The following is a 17,698-nucleotide window of genomic DNA, read 5'->3' as shown; positions in this document are numbered from 1 at the left end:
TAGTTTATGATTTGTTTCTGAGATTGGAGGGATTTTAATCTGAGTATTCCATTGTTGCAACAAGTCTCGACCCCACAGGTTCATAGCTATGTTAGCGACATATGGTTTTAATTTTCCTCTCTGTCCTTCTGGACCTATACATTCCAGCCATCTTGCACTCTGTTTCACTCCAGATAATGTCCCAATTCCTAACAGTTGAACGTTTACCTCCTGAAGAGGCCAAGCTGGATGCCAAAATTCTGGTGCAATTATGGTAATGTCCGCACCTGTGTCTACCAGACCAGACAACAAAACACCATTTATTTTTATCGTTAATTTTGGTCTCTGTTCATTAATAGAAGTTTGCCAAAAAATTTTCTTTATGTTTTCTCCTGAATTTTCTATTCTCTCTGTTTCATCATCCTGACCAGCATGATTTATTCCAATAGTCATTTGGTTATTTAATCGCTCAGAGCAGGGATTTCCTCTACAGCTGCAGGAAAGGTTTGAACTGGTTTTGCTATGGGGGCCTGCATGAGGCCCCTCCGGGAGTTTCCCGAAAACTGAGGCAAAGGATTACCCTGTCTGTCCTTTGTTGATCTACATTCGTTGGTCCAGTGTTTTCCCTTACCACACCTTCTGCATACTCCAGAAGGAAGGGGCATTCTGTTGCCATTGTTCCTTGAAGAAACATTGCTTCTAGGAATGACCTGTTTACAGTCCCTTTTAAAATGTCCTTGCTTTCCACACCCAAAACATCTAACACTCCTCAAACCTTTTGAAATTACTTCTCCTACCCACGTATCATGCTCATCAACCTCAACATTAATTGTTTCTCTAATCCAATCTTCCAAAGGTGCAGATCTTGCCCTTAACGGCCTGATTATTCTTTTGCATGCTGCATTCGCATTCTCAAATGCCAAAGCTTCAATTATTGCCTTACTAGCTTCTGATCCTGAGACCATTCTGTTTACTGCTGAAGCCAGTCTTTCTAAAAAATCTGTGAAAGATTCTTTTGGGCCTTGCATAACCTTTGTGAATGACTCAGGTTTTTTTCCTGGTTCATCAACTCTGTCCCATGCATTCAAGGCTGCCATTCGACATAAAATTACAGTTTGAACATCATATAAACATTGTGTTTGTATTGAAGCATATTGGCCTTCTCCAATAAGCTGATCCTGACAAACTTGTATTCCTTTATCCCTCCATTGTGTTTCAACGTTTCTAGCTTCCTCCTTAAACCACGTTAGAAACTGAAGTCTCTGGCTGGGTTCTAGAACAGCTTGTGCAAGGTCCCGCCAGTCCTGTGGTATAATCCTATTATATGTTGACCAAGAGTTTAACATTTGCTTTACATATGGGGAATGCATGCCATAAGATACTATTGCCTCCTTAAACCTTTTAAAATCCATCAGTTCAATTGGAGCCCAGATATTTTGTGTAGCCATTTGATCAGGCATCTGCTGTACGGTTACAGGATAAATTAAGGATGACTGTGTGAAAACAGGCTTTCTTTCTGTAACCTTATGATCCAAACTTGAACCAACTTCACTGTTAAAATTAACAGGTTTTTCTAAAGCTGTTATCCTGGCACTTAAATCGACTATCTTTTTAAATAGTAAAATGAGAATAAGCATGGTGATTAACTGCATAATTCCCATAATACTAATCTTTTCATATAGTTGTTCCATTGTCAGACTGCCTAAAATTTCAAACAAAACCCAATTTTCTTCCAATGTACACAGGAAACCCATTTTTTTAAATGTGGAAAAAATTTGTCTTTTAAATAGTTTCCTTTATGACTTACCAAATCTGCATAGAACAGTAGAAATCCGAGCGAATTTCAAAACAGCCACCTAGAGTCCTAGGTGTAAATCCAGAGAGAGAGAGAGAGAGAGAGAGAGAGAGAGAGAGAGAGAGAGAGAGAGAGAGAGAGAGAAACAGAGAGAAAGCAAGAGAGAAAGCGAAAGCGAAAGTGAAAGTGAAAGTGAAAGCGAAGGGGTAGCCGGCTAAAGCTTAAAGCCAGCCACTTGTTCCCTCTTGAGCCGAGTCAAGGCTTGGCTTTACAGCCAGGGGCCCTGTTTAGCAGGGCAGGCCTGAGCTGTTTGTAGCACTGGCTTTAAGCAAGCAGCTCACAGTCCAGCCTGAGCCCAGACCTGGGCCGGGGCTAGGGAGCCGGCTGCTCCGGCTAGGGAGCCGGCCCCAAGCAGTTTTTAATGGATTCTTGTCACGTTGGGCGCCAGATGTAGATGTAACCAATCGTATTATTAAAATAAGAAACACAGAGCCAAGGTAAAAGAGAAAAGCCGAGAGGTCAGAGCTCAGAGATAAAATCTTACCTCCTGCAGTGCTCCTAGCTTCCCCGAGAGAGGGAGGTACTTCCTGTGTCCCTGTTTAAATAATCTTTCTGTTCTGCCTTCTCATTGGTTGTAAACCCAACCACATGACTGCCTCATCACTGCCTGTAAGTACCGCCCTCCAGGTCTTAAAGGCGTATGTCTCCAATACTGGCTGTATCCCTGAACACACAGAAATCTACCTAGCTCTTCTAACCACCACGCTCTTACTATGGCTCTAATAGCTCTGACCCCAGGGCAACTTTATTTATTAACATAAAATTAAAATAACATTTCAGTACAAATAAAATATCACCACACCCTGAGTACTGTGGATACAACTGATGTGAGCTACCATGCCTGGCCCTTTTTCTGTTTCTTTAACAGTGCTTGTGAAGTTCATTAATGGTGGTGTATATAGTTGTATTTATTTAATTACTTTTCCATATTATAAAACATTCTGTACAATTTCTTGCTCTATTGATGTATGTTTGAGTTGAGACTTCTTTTGGTTATTATGAAAATTTTTAGCTTAAATGTTCATGTGCCTCTGATATTCTTGGATGAGAATGTCATAGAATAAGAACATGGGGTTTTTGATGTTCTGTTTAGAGAAGAATGAGTTAGTTTGTTCACCTGCTAACAGTGATCTGTGAATACCAGTGGGTTTCGTTTCTTTGTTTTTGGTTTTTATTTTGACACGTTGACACTGTGTAGCTCTGACTCACTTAGATCCCCCTGCCTCTGCCTCCCATGCTGAGACCAAAAATGTGAGCAACCACTGGCCTGATTGTGGTTTTAGTCATCATTTCTGTAGTGAATAATTACATTAAGCATTTTTACCCGTAAGCTTTTGGGTTATTTGGGCTTTGGTAAATTTCTGGGTTTTTTGCTTTTTATGTTGGATTCATATTTCTTTATATAGTCCCGTTAACTTATAGCTTATCAATGGTATAAGTTGTGTGCTTCGGCTCATGACCAGTTGAAATTAGGGGTTTTGTTAAGCTATATCCCTACCCCTAAAACATGCTTCATCTAATCATTTTGTACTCTCCTGTTGAATGTTTTTCATCGGGTCTTCTCCCATTTATTTACATTAGGAAGAACACTACATGTACTCAGCCTCTTGCCTGTGCCTATTCTCTGACTGGTCCCTGTCCTGGATCTCACTCTGTAGACCAAGCTGGCCTCGAACTCACAGAGATCCGCCTGCCTCTGCCTCCCAAGTGCTGGGATTAAAGGCGTGCACCACCACCACCTGGCCTGAGTTCCAGTCTTAATGGTCTTGCATTTCTTAAAATACTTAAGGTTTCTGATGTCCTTTCTCTCTTTGCCTAATTTCATGTCTGCCTTAAGTCAAATTCATATTCATTGTGCCTCTGCAGCTGTTGGTGACAACAGTAACCCTCAGAAGGTGCTAAAAGAGAACTGTCGCTGTGTTCATTTCCATGGGGGTGAGGTGGGGAGGTGCTCTAAAGCACAGAGTGCAAAGCAATGCCCAGAGAGGATGCTGGTGATTCTGCCAGGGGTAGGAGCAAGGGCTTTGCTGGCATCATGGTGACAGTCTCTACACTCTTACTGATAATTCTGTTTCCTGTTTGGACAGAGAAGAAAACACTTGATATTGGACTACCTGTGACTAATGATTGTGGGTTTTAATCATAGCCTTCCAACCTCGTGTGTTTGACTAAATTAGTGAAGATCATTTGTAACAGACTGAAAATTAATAATGGCCAAACCCAGCAGACTGTGCCTCTGTTTTCACTCAAGAAGCAGTTGCTATGGAGTGATCTCTTTCTTCCACTTGTGGCTGCTCTTCGTTATTTGTTGCCATTGGAAGGAGAATGAGGTGATGCAGGCTGTAGTCGTCCTGCACTTTCCTGACCTGAGGTTGGTACAGCTGTTTCCACTCTGCATTCCAGTGGAGAGAGCTTCATATGGAGCTCCATATACAGCCACTTGTAACTGCACAGGAAGCTGGAATCTTTGGCTTACCTGGTGTCCCACCACAATTCCCAGTCTGTCACAGTGACAGTGGTGTAGTTATCTTATTCCTTAAGCCCCAGTTTTAAATGTTTAAGAATCCATAGTCCTTTAATCCCAGCATTCAGGGAGGCAGAGGCAGGAAGATCTTTTGAGGCTAGCCTCATCTTCAAAGCAAGTTCGAGGACAGCCATGGCTGTTACACATAGAAACCCTGTCTTAGGCAGGGTTGGGTGGAGATGGGAGGGGAATCTATACTCTAGGGCCAGCAAGGTGGCCCGGTGGGTGAACGTGCTTGTCAGTAAACCCGATAAGCCTGAGACCAGCGTGGTGGAAGGCAGAACTCAACTCTCACAAGTCGTCCTGATGTTCACACATAATGTACACATGTGCCCCCCCATGCTCACACAAAATAGACACAATTTTCTTTCTTTCTTTGTTTTAAAGATTTACTTATTTATTATGTATACAGTGTTCTGCCTGCATGAATGCCTGTGTGCCAGAAGAGGGCACCAGATCTCATCACAGATGGTTGTGAGCCACCATGTGGTTGCTGGGAATTGAACTCAGGACCTCTGGGAAATCGACCAGTGCTCTTAACCTCTGAGCCATCTCTCCAGCCCAATAAATATAATTTTTCAAGTAAAGAAAAAGATAGTTAAGAAACCATACTCTTTAAGTTTTATAGCATGTTAGCATTTCCTTAGTGACGAAAGCAAAGAGTTTCCAGGCATCTCCATACACTTCCCATGTTGTAGGAATTCAGGCTGTAGCTGGTGGTCCTTACCAGCTCTGTTAGCACAGTCAGGCTGTCACAGTTCACTAGCTTTCCTACAATCCTGGATACAGGCTTCATCATGGAGCCAGGAATCACAACCCATCCTGTAATCTCAGTTCAGTACTCAGGGCTGAGGCAGGGGAACTGCTGCCAGTTTGAGGCCAGCTGGGGATGCATACTAAGACACTGTCTAAAAAACCAAAACACAGAAACAAAGTTTACTTATGATCTTATAGCAAATAGAAGTTATTACATGAAATAAATCTGAGATTATGCCTTTATGCAAGTTGTTGGCAAACATATTAGTACTATGCTAGCCAGTTTTGAACTATTAAATTAAGAACTTGTTTAAATAGTCTGTATTCTTTGGAAAATATGACTGTTTAATTAATTTATTTATATATTTTTTGTTTGAGACAGTGTCTCACTGTGTAGCCCTGGCTTGCCCGGAATTCACTATGTAGACAAGTCTGGCCTCCTGCCTGCCTCTGCCTCTGGAGTGCTGGGATTAAGGGTGTACACAGCCACACAAACACAGATATATGCACTAAGTAGGCCCTGTGAAAACGGCATTGATTCTCTTCAGAGGGTGCTGCCTCCACTCACCTGCCATGCTTGCTCCTAATGGCCCTTCTGCTTCACCTTACCATCCCACCTCCTTGGGACAGTCAAGCAGATACTCTCCCTAGTCTTCTTTACCAGTAGTCATCCTCATCTCCGGCTCCTGTAGGCCATGAGCCAGTTAAGCCTTACCTACCCTCTCATGTGTTTCCTTCATATAAGAAGGAGGACCCTCCCAGTGAAGTAGTTGAGATGTGACTCCCACTTAACATCTGTAAGTGTCTGCATGAATGTGTGTGCTATGTGTGCAGGTGCCCACAGAGGCCAGAAGAGGGCATTGGATCCCCAGACTAGAGAGTTACAGATGGTTGTGAGCTGCCATGTGGGTGTTGGAAATCAAACTCAGGTCCTCTGGAAGAGCAGCCAGTGCTCTTAACTGCAGAGCCATCTTTCCAGCCCCAGTGTTTTAGTTTTGTTCTGTTTTTTTTTTTTTTTTTGGTTTTTCGAGACAGGGTTTCTCTGTGTAGCTTTGCGCCTTTCCTGGAACTCACTTGGTAGCCCAGGCTGGCCTCGAACTCACAGAGATACGCTTGCCTCTGCCTCCGAGTGCTGGGATTAAAGGCGTGCGCCACCACCACCCAGCGTGTTTTAGTTTTTAAACCTTATCTTTCCTCAGTCAAATGTGTGGTGTGCCTATAACAGAGTGAATATTTAGTAAATAAATAATTAATTGAACTCAGGACTAGGTAGGAATTCTGCCTCTGAGCTAGCCTCTCTCCTCCTCTTTGTTCAATGCCTTGCACTGAATGACACTGTCAGCCTCCCTTTCCTGGCTTACTGAACCCTCTAGAGAGAAGACTCCAGAGACAGATACCCTTGTATTAGCCTTGGCTGCCTACTCCCGCTTCTCTGTCAATAATAAGGGGGAAATGAAAGCTCCTCACAAATGCATTTTGTCATTCAGGACCAGATATCTAAAGAGGAAAATTGTTCACCAAGGGAAAAAAATTAAAACAAATAAATATTGTACAAAGCAAAGTTAAACCATTGTGCAAAAGAATAGTAAGTCCTGAAATTACTGGAGGAAACCCAGTGTTGGTAGCACACTCTTTTAAACTGTGGGTATTATCTCTTATTTTCAAAATGACAGCAGCAGGCAAATAGTTAAAAGGTCCAGAGCCTGTAGCGGTGCTTTTTCTACAGCTGAAGCTATTTAAAATTCTTCTCATGTTGCTGTTTGCCATCCAGATGGCTTTCTGGCCCTGGTTCAATTCCTAGATGTGAGGGCTGTCGGTTACGCACTAGCTCCACTACGCACTTGTACAGTTCGGCTCTTGACTCTTTCTCACAGCAGTTCCATGAGAGTATCTTACAAGGACCAGAAGTCCTTGGGAGATTGGCCGACATTCACAGAAACGTGCCTAGGAGCCTATTGGACACAACCAGTGGAGAAACAGAAGCCAGCACTCAAGCAGTGAGACTTGGGGATAGTTTCCTTTATACTGGTTGAGATTTTTCTAGCCTTTTGGGGTTGTTTTGGTTTTTTGGGAACAGGCTTTTTCCTGTGTGGACCAGGCTGACCTTGAACTCACAAAGATCCACCTATACCTATACCTGCCTCCCAAGTGCTGGGACTAAAGATGTGCACCACCATGCCTAGCTCTGCTTCTTTGTTAAACCCACCTGGACTCTACCCTTGCTCTCCTTGTCTTCCATCTTCTAAGACCATGTGACCCCTTGTGCCAGGCGAGGTAGTGTCTGGTGGTAAGACACGGCTTAACACTAGTAAGAGGTATTTGTTGTTGTTTAGAGAACTCCTTAGCACACTGTAGTAGATGATGTTTATGTTTGGACTTGCTCACCTTTGATTGTGTCTTTTACAAGTACACACTGACTGCAGTGTATGCCAGCAGCTTCATGGCCAGGGTGTTGCTGCTTTTGATTCTATGTATTGACTTAGAGATTAACAACCTAAATAAAAACTCTTACTTGTTGCATGGCTTTCGTTCACACACAGGACGAAAAGCCATTGACTACTTGTCCCTCAAGTAAGTAGTACTAAGGAAAGACCCGTGTTCCAAGGTAGAATTTCTAGGATGTACATAAGCAGCAGGAGTGGCCTTGCTATGCGTATTCACTTGATATATTACCACTGTAATTGGAGGAAAGGTTTTTGTAGTAGTCCATTCTATTTGTTCTGAGCATTTTTATCACATTATCTTGAGTTTTGGAACATTGTAAAGTAGTTATGTAAATTGTATTTGTTTTGGTCAGGAGGAATATAATTTTAAAGTATACTCCTCATTTTGATCTCTCTTTTTAAAAACATTATGTACGTGCGGGGGTGCTATATGGTGCCATGGGTAGACTCTTTCCACCTTTATGTGGGTTTTAGGATCAAGCTCAGTTTGCCATGCTTGCACAGCATTGCTGAGCTAGCTTGCTATCTTGTAATTTTGTCTTCTTATTTCAGCTGATTTTGAATTGTTAATCCACTGCACTCTGCTACAGAGTGACACCCCACCAGCCTTTGATCCCAGAGGAATGGTACATACAACACAGTAATAACAGAAAATTCAAATTAATGAAAGAAAACTCTGTGACAAATCAAGTCAAAATGTCATCACAAAGACTCATAGCATGCCATTAACAATCTGATTGTTGCCCAAGAGAAATTAAATAACAACAGAGCTGAGAAACACTGCTCTAAATGCTTTCCCACCTACCAATCAGGGCTGATGACTGGAAGCATGAATGAGAGGCACCACTGTTCTTTCATTGAAGAATGGCAGGTCTTGTTAATTTTAGCCCTCAGGTAAACTAACATTCTTTCTAGTGCTTTTTAAATGTCAGGGGCCATTCCAGGTACCTTTTTGGTATAACCTTAAAAATTTAATCCGGTTAATTTGTGTGTGTGTGTGTGTGTGTGTGTGTGTGTGTGTGTGTGTGTGTGTGTGAGACAGTCTGACTACATTGCTGTGGCTGGTCCAGAACCTGCTATATAGACCCAGACTAGCCTCAACTCAAGAGCTCCTTCTGCTTCTGCCTCCTGAGTGCTGAAGGCCAAAGAGATTAAGTAGCTTATTCAAGGTTATAACAGCTTAAGTATGTAACAGCTAGTTACAGAAAAACAGATTATCAAAAAGATCTCTTGAGGGGAGGGGCTTAGTCCTTAGCATCACTGAGGGGGTGTTGACAGTTAATGGTTGCCAGGGGATAGGGAGTTTTTTTTCTTTAGCAGTGGCTGCGAGTTAGTTGCCCATGCTTCAGTCAATACCCTTCCACCCATGCTCATGCAAACAACACTAATTAAACTTAGTGGACCACCAAAAAAAAAAAAAAAAAAAAAAAAAAAGCACAAGCCTTTAATCCCAGCATTTAGGAGGCAGAGGTAGGCAGATCTCTGAGGCCAGCCTGGTCTACAGAGGTAGTTCCAGGATACCCAAGGCTACACAGAGAAACTCTGTCTCAAAACCAACAACAACCACCAACCAAACAAAAATACCCCGTAACAGAAAGACATGAAGACAGTGTTGCTGGGGAGAGGGGTTCATCAGGAGAGGGTTCTCAGGAGGGAGGCTAGAGTGACCAAACTGTATTATATACACGTATGAAATTGTCAAAGAATAATAAATTTTGAAAAAGTCACACAGAGAAAAAAGACAACTGTGGCAAGGTCCTGTGCTCTTGTTCCTTTTGGGGGAGGGGGCCAGGTAGGCACAGAGTCAATGACACAGACTCTGGGAGAATGTGAAAACAACAAGCTCAGTTTATTCAGGAAGAGGCAAGCCTTATATACCCTCCACCCCACCCTGGGGGAGGCCTGATGAACATTCATCTGCTAGTGTGATACGGCTGCCTCTCATTGGTCCAGGTCATCTCCAGATCGTGTTTCAGCTGCTGTTGCTAAGGCCCTTAGGCAGACCCAGGTTTGCTCTCAGAAAGTATCTTTTTTACTTGTTTGGGCCAGCTGGCCCTCAAGCCTGTTAGGGATGAGTCATCACATAGACACCCACTGTGTAAAGCAACAACTAACAAGGCAGTTCCATGTAGTTGATCAGATAGTCGACAGAGGTTTATTTTGGGGTGACTTACAACCAGCAAAGGGATAGGTTACAGCATCCAGGAGAGGTGAGGTGCAGTCCAACGCAGTTCTCTGGAGACTTGGTCTGTAATCCAGCATCCAGGATCATGAGGTAGCCAAGAGAGTGAGAAATATGCACCTCTGGTCTTACGGGGTCTCCATCTCAGCCATGCCCTGGGGCAGGGGCAGGTACCTACTGCCTTCTAGGGGTGGTGCTTCAGGGGTGAAGCACAGACAACTACCCCCACATCTCCCCTTTTTGTTTAAGGAAGAAAGTTCTGACCTAACACAAAATTATATACAATAGGAATAATTATCAAGGAGAAATAAAGGGTAATGACATAAACAAATGGAACTACAACCAACAAGAGCAACATCAAACAAGAGACACATACTAAAATCCAGAGAAGTCTGGAGCATAGGTAAATGGCACGTTACAGAGATCATTCCAAAAGGTGTCCTATCCTGAAGACTTAATATGATCTAGCTAAGATACAAGATTGTAACTTTAACTGTTAGTCTTCAATCCCATCAAAGACCTGAGAAGGAATATAATAATATCTGAGAAACAGGAGAAGGATGCAAGCAACTTTCGGGAGTCTTGTGAGAGTAGACAGAGACAGCTGGCAGCCTGGACAGTCACCTAAAGTTTCTTAGCATTGTTGGTGCAATCAAATTGGCTACAGGCCTAGAGTATCTGACAGATCATTTTCAGAAGCAGGTATTTTGAAAGACTGTCTTACCCTGTCTTGGCAGAGTTCAGTAGTCACTTTTCCTTGTGTCCTGCTCATTCAGAAGGGACAGTATTTGTATTGTCAACGGTCGAGGCAAGGGCAGTTCTTTGCCAAGTAGGCCATTTTGTGCCAAGAAGAAGACAAACTTCTAAAAGGAAATGTCTTAGAAGCCCAACATTCTCTCTGGATCAAATCGGTGCTGTCAGGAGCAATCATGTCTCATGTCAACAGTATTCTAAATGCCGTATTCTCTAGGTCTATGAAGTGTTCAAAGACTACCTGTCCACCTGACCTATATATCTGTAAATCTGGGCAGCCTAACTAACATAACTTTTGAGATGACAAGCATAGGTGACTATAAATCTGTAAGTTTTATTTATCTAAATAACTTAAGGACTAAGGCTTCATGTAAACAAGGTAAACAGTCTGTAAGCAAATGTTGGTAAAAGAACAATGACCTCAAAATTGTGACAATACACAAAATAGCTTAAACAGAAGTAGGAATGTATAGTGCAATATGCAATATGACAGTAATCCTAAATATGTATCAATATACAAAATATCCTAAACAGAGGTAGAACATACATATAGTATGACAAATATAATATTACATTTGTATCAATATACAAAATATTTCAAACAGGAGTGGGAGTATGTGTACAATACAACAAATATAGTTTTGTATTTGTATCAATATACAAATGATCTTAAATAGGACTATAAGAATAGTTTACATTTCTATCAATATATAAGAATCCATATCAGTGTAAATTATCTAAGGCTGATATTTTACTGAATTAGTTTACTAGTAAATACAATAATCTACCTTAATATCCTATATCTATCCATTCCCCCTTTTCTTTTCTAAAAGAGAATACTGAGTCCATTTTTTTCTTCCATCCCCAACCCTATAACCATTGCCTGGCCAGCTTAGTCTGTACAGCATGAGAGTCTTAATCTCAGGGTCATGGGTTCAGGCCCCACGTTGGGTGCCAGTTAAAATAATGAGGCAATTCCATGTAGTTTATCTGATAGTCAAAAGAGGTTTATTTTGGGGTAACTTACAACCAGCAAAGGGATAGTTTACAGAATCCAGGAGAGGTGAGGTGCAGTCCAACGTAGTTCTCTGGAGACTTGGTCTGCAATCCAGCATCCAGGATCATGAGGTAGCCAAGAGAGTGAGAAATATGCACCTCTGGTCTTAAGGGGTCTCCATCTCAGCCATGCCTGGGGCAGAGCAGGTACCTAGCAGTTACCTGCTGCCTTCTAGGGGTGGTGCTTCACAGACAACTACCCCTACATCTGTGTTTTAGTAAATAATACCTATGGATCTGGTTCAGTATTAGTCAGTTTTTTTAAAAAGGGACTTATTTACTTATGCACTTATGTATATGGGTGTTTTGTCTGTCTTACATTTGCACACTAGAAGAAAGCATCAGATTCCATGGGACTACAGTTATAGATGGTTGTGAGCCACCCTGTGGGTGCTGGGAATTAAACTCAGGACCTTTGGGAGAGCAGCCAGCGCATTTAACTGCTGAGCCATCCCTTTGGCCCCATATTAGTGAGTTTTATACCACATTAAAACGTGTTAATCAGTCAGACATGGTGGCATATGCCTTTAATTTCCAGAGGCAGAGGCAGAGGCAGGCGGCTTTCTGTGAGTTCAAGGCCAATCTGCTTTACATAGTGAGTTCCAGGACAGCCAGGGCTATGTAGAGACCCTGTCTCAAAAAAAAAAAAAAAAAAAAAAAAAAAAAGTGATAATCATAGAATTAAAAGTCAAACGTGTGTCTAGTGACATGTAAAATTAGACTTTTAACTTCATAATAACCTTTTGTTTTACATTTTGCGTATGTGCACATGAAAAAAATTAAAAAATACTTTAGGGAGATCTCTTTTATAGAATTACAATGATTCAAATGAAATGATTTTAAAGTGAAGCGCTGAAGTCCAGTGTGGCAGGTATTATATGTAGTCCCTCTGTCGTTTTGCCACCGAGGCAGGGAGATTGCAGCAGGTTTGAGCTAGCCTAGGGTACAGAGTGAAAACTCGTTCACAGAACAGCAAACTTGCTTAGTTTTTAGCAAGGCTATTACTGTGGTGAGCAGAATAAGCAATGGAGTAGGACGAGCCCTAGTTGCATCCCCTCATGTGTGTTACCTCTGAAGGAAGCCTGGGGCTGCAGCAGCAAATGGAGCCTTTGCTGCAGTGTGTACGGCACCTTCCAGTGGCTGGGGAGTAGGGCCTAGACAGAGGCATCGGGTCAACAGTAAAGAATCCAGTTGGCAGAGGAAGACAGGAAACCTGGGCCCACCAGGGCTACGTGAAAAAATGGTATGCTCAAAGGCCCAATCTATGGGGAGTCGTGGGACCCCCACCATTTGCTTCTCTTCCTGTCTTTCTAGCGTGTTTCCAGTCTCAGGGGTGCCTTTCTCTGTTAGAAACTATTTCTGTTGCTGTCCATGTGTGCCCCCTGGCCAGCCTTTTCTTCAAGGAAACAAGAACCTGGAAGGCTGAGTGGGTTCCCTCTATACTTAGGTCACACATGGAAGAGTGGGCACTCGCCTTTCTTCTCATTTTATCGTGGAAATAGGAAATAGTATTCTTTAATTTTTTTCCCCATTCTCTCTCAAAGTTTCTTCCCATTATTTGTCAGAGTGTTTGCTTGTTGCTTGTTCATACATGTCAGAAATGTGTGCTGGTCTCCCCCGGCTCCTGATTTAAAGACATTCAGTGGCTGTCCTGGCATGTCGCTGGGGAAGTGGAGGTCTTTCGACTCTTCCTCTTTCTCCAGTGGACAGATGGCGGCTTGTGTGCTGTAATTACTGTCTAAAGGCTCGGTGGGGCTGGCTGTTCCTGCTGTGTTCTGAACCCTAGAGCGGCCCTGAAAAGTAGTTTTCATACTTTAAAAATGTTTCTTGTTTTCAGTGTTTGAGCTTATGCTTTCATACTTAAAGAAAAAAAAGATAGAATGACTGAAGATCTTGAAGACTCGGTAGCCCTGTGCAGAACATTTCCTTTAAAGGAGGCAAGGGAAACACAGGCTAATTGCTTCAAGAAGTAAAACAATACACTCCTGCTCCTGCCTCTGCCTTCCTGGATAGGGATGTCTCTTGGGCTTTAGTTTTCTTAACTTAAAAATGAGAAGTCTGTTAGTCCTAAGACAGCTCCGACCTGACACTCATAGACTGGACTCTGCATTTGTCTCTTGCTCTCAAAGACAAGGGAGAATTAAACATTTTACTTTCAATTTGGACACAGCAATGGGAGGTTCAGTTCTGGGGCTTGAACTCATAATTTCAGGAATATCAGGCAAAGTCCTCTACCAGTATACTACACACTCAACACTAGTCTTTTTTGGGGGTGGGGTGCCCTTTTTTAAACAAAGTCTTTATTATGCAGCTATGGCTGTCCTGGAACTCGCTCTGTAGACCAGGATGGCCTCAAATTCACAGAGGTCTGCCTACCTCTGCCTCTTGAATGCTGGGGTTAATGGCATGCGCTATCATGTCGTGTTTTTAAAAAATCTTTGTTTGTTTGTTTGTTTGAGACATGGTTTCTCTGTGTAGCCCTCTGTAGACCAAGCTGGGCTTGAACTCAGGCATATGCCTGTTTTCTGACTCCAAAGTGCTAGGATTAAAGGGGTGAGCCACCACATCCAGTTTAAAAGTATTTCTAATAGAAACAAGCATGGTGGTGTATGTCTGTAACTCTAGCAGCATTTGAAAGGTGGAAGAGATAACCTGAATTCTAGTCTACTCTGCGTCACATGATGCTCTATCTTTTATTATAACATTTTCTCTTGTATTGGGGATATAACTCTATGTGTAGTGCTTGCTTGGAATATTTATTCAAGGCCCTGGGTTTGATCACCAGCATTTGAAACAATAAAATTCTGAGCATGGTGATAACACACCTGTAATCCCAGCACTTGAGAAATCAAGGTAGGAGGATTGTTGTGAGTTCAAGGGCCAGCCTAGGCTAATATATGCAAGATCCTGGCCTCCCCAACTAACTCCCTAAATCAGACCAAACTAAGTCTCTGCAAAGCAGGATGTGATGGCACACACTTGTTATCTAGTCCTATGGTAGGCAGAAGGGTCTCCAGTTTGAGGCTAGCCTGGGCTGTATAGGGAGACCCTGTTTCAAGTAAGACCCCCAAAGCCAAAACCAAGGAAATCTCTACGGAAGCTTTATTGTTTGCTGTTTCTCTGTTAGTAGTTGTTAAGAGTCTGTCAGATGTGCTTGTAAACAGATACCACACACAGCTGAGTATCTTTAAATCTGACTCAGTGTAATATCTCTATGTTTGTCTATGTAAAGTTTAAATAGTGAGGACTGAAAGTGAATTTAAATAATTGATTTCTAGTGACTTGCTCTTTTTTTTGTTTATTTATTATTTTTGAAGTATTTATTTTTAAATATATGTCAGTGTGTGGGTATATGTACTTAATATTGGATGCCTGACCAAGGCAGAGGTGTTGAATCCCCTGGAGTTCCAGCCACTCAGTCTGGGTGCTGGGAATTCGATTTGGGTTCTCTACAAGAGCAGCAAAAGAGCCAACCACTGGGTCATCTTTCCAGTTTCCTCGTTTTAATGTGATTTTATTCTTTTAAAACCAGGTCTTCCTGTGTAGCCCAGGTGGCCCTCAAACTCAACGATTATCCATTTCAGCCTCCAAGTAGTGGGGTTACAGACATAACCACCATGCCTGCCTTTCTCTGGCTATTTGATTATTTTTAATTTTTTAAATCAGATTTACTTGTGTGTGTGTGTGTGCCCTAGAGGAAGACCACTTGTGGGAATTGGTTCTCTTCTTCCCATGTAGGTCCTGGTGCTGAGCCAGCTCTCTAACCTCCCCTTTGCTTTTTTAAAATACCACATTTAGGGGACTGGAGAGTTGGCTTGGTGGTTAAGAGCACTTGCTGCTCTTCAAGAGGACCCAGGTTCAGTTCCCAGTACAACACTGGGTGGCTCACAACTGCCTGTAACTCCAGCTCCAAGATCTTATGCCTTTGTCTTCCATGGGCACCTTCATTCACATACCCCCTGTGAGCGGAGTTTTCCTGCCCCACAGCCACTCTCAATTAACCACTCAGAGTCTTAATATTAATTTTAAATGCTTGGCCAATAGCTCAGGCTTGTTACTAGCCAACTCTTAAAATTAACCCATATTTTTTTTATCTATGCTTGGCCATGTGGCTTGGTACCTTTTCTCAGTACGGCATGCCCATCTTGCTTCCTTCTGTGTCTCTTGGCAACTCCATTCTCTGCCCTTTTTCTTCCAAGCATTCTCAGTTTGGCTCTCCTGCCTAACCTTATCCTGTTCAGCTATTGGCCAGTCAGCTTCTTTATTAACCAATTAAAGTAATACATATATTCACAGTGTACAAAAGTATTATTCCACAGAACCCCCTGCCCTGTACTTAAAATAAGAAAAACAAATCACATTTAATTGATCCTATTATATTATTGTCTATATTGAAGTTAAGAACTAATTATAGGGGCTGGTCAGAGGTTTAAGACCATTTGCTGCTCTTACAGAAAGCCTGAGTTTGGTTTCCAGCACATAATCTGAACAGCTCAAAATCATCTGTAACTCCAGCTCCAGGGGATCCATGATCTTTCTCAGCACTAGGCATGTACATGGTGCACATACACACTGTGATGCACAGACACATAAAATCTTTTTTTACAGAACTAATATAGATTGATGGTTTTCCACTTTCTTTCTGAGAGTCTTGCTGTGCTTCATATGCAAGCCTTCTAGCCCTTGGACTCAACTGATTTTCCTGCCTCAGCATCCCAAATAGCTTAGGACTGTAAGTGTGTTCCAACATGCCCGGATTGTCATGTCTTAAGTAAAAAATGAACTAAAGGCTGTTTTTCCATTTTACTTGATTTCCAGGGCCCAGAGGTTATGAATGTGCTTCAGCTCTATAATGCCTCCTGCTATGGCAGACATCCTTGACATCTGGGCAGTGGATTCACAGATCGCATCTGATGGCGCCATATCTGTGGATTTCCTTCTGCCCACTGGGATTTATATCCAGTTGGAAGTACCTCGGGAAGCTACCATTTCTTATATTAAACAGGTATGTGTTAGTTAGGATTTCTCAAGACTTAGCTTACTTTCTGTGTGACTTAGTGGAAAAAATATTAAAGAATCATATTTGTGTAAATCATGTGGTAAAGCTGAGAGATGTTTAATTTTCAGGCTATTGCATTTTAAAATTTTTGTTATGCCCTATTTTTTATATATAAGCACGTTTATTCTCCCACCTTTGTTTTTGATCCATATGTGATAGCTGCATTAAGATTGACACTGGTCATATGACATGCTGTAATCGCAGCCCTTGGTTGCGGGTGGGGTGGAAGACAGAAGCAGGATGGGGCGTCCCAGGCTATCCTTGGCTGCATAGTAAGTCCAAGGGCAGCCTGGGCTACCTAGTAGACACTGTTGTGGGAGGGCAAGAAAGTTGAACACTTTCTGCTGTAATTCCTGACTTTTGAGCTTGTCACACTTCTTTCTTCTGTGTGATGTTTTGGTTTTTCCCCCAACATCCTTGTCATGATCCCAGAGAAGAGTTTCCAACTAAAAGTCAACTGATACATGAAATTCTTTCCTTTCCTTTCCTTTTCCTTTTCTTTTTCTTCTTTTTTTCTTTTTTCTGGAAACAAAGTCTTTCTTACTGGCCTGCCCCTTACTGATCTGGCCTAGAACTTACAGCCAACTTCCTGCCTCAGCCTCCCAAGTGCTGATGTCGGTTGTGAGGAGACAGGCACAGCTCCTACTCTGCTGCATGAAGTAGCATAAGGAACTTCCCCTAATTAAAAAAAAAAATTTTTTTATTTTATGTGTATGACTACCTGCATGTGTGTCTGTATACCAGGTGTGTGTAGTTCATGTGGTGGCCAGAAGAGGGCATCAGATCCCTTGAGACCCTTTATAGATAGTTGTGAACTAACAAGTGGGTACTGGGAATCAAACTCGGGTCCTAGGGGACAATTTGTGGGTATTGGTTCTGTCCTTCCACCATGTGGGTTCTGGGGACCCAACTGAAGCTATCAGGCTTGGAGGGCTGTGCCCTTATTCACTCAACCATCTCTCCTGTTCCAGAGTTGGGATTTAATAAAGACTGTATATAGGCTTTAAGACAGGGTCTCACTATATAGCCTTGGATGCCCTGGATCTTGCTATATAGAGTAGACTGGCTTTAAATGCCACAGAAATCTTCT

The 17,698-nt window shown here is 42.3% G+C and overlaps 1 protein-coding gene across 1 annotated transcript in view; it reads left to right on the top strand.

The window, feature by feature from the left end:
• The window catches only part of Pik3cb (phosphatidylinositol-4,5-bisphosphate 3-kinase catalytic subunit beta), a 117,725-nt gene that overhangs the window by 33,496 nt on the left and 66,531 nt on the right, over positions 1-17,698 (top strand). The window contains exon 3 of the mRNA XM_076576883.1: positions 16,368-16,554. Within this exon, the coding sequence (XP_076432998.1) occupies positions 16,384-16,554 (171 nt within the window). The 5' untranslated portion in view covers positions 16,368-16,383. The remainder of the gene's footprint in view (positions 1-16,367; positions 16,555-17,698) is intronic.

Source organism: Peromyscus maniculatus, chromosome 7 (assembly GCF_049852395.1).
Source record: "Peromyscus maniculatus bairdii isolate BWxNUB_F1_BW_parent chromosome 7, HU_Pman_BW_mat_3.1, whole genome shotgun sequence".
Lineage (NCBI taxonomy): Eukaryota > Metazoa > Chordata > Mammalia > Rodentia > Cricetidae > Peromyscus > Peromyscus maniculatus.
Note: the sequence above shows the minus strand (reverse complement) of the source record. Positions and strands in the feature narration are given on the sequence as shown.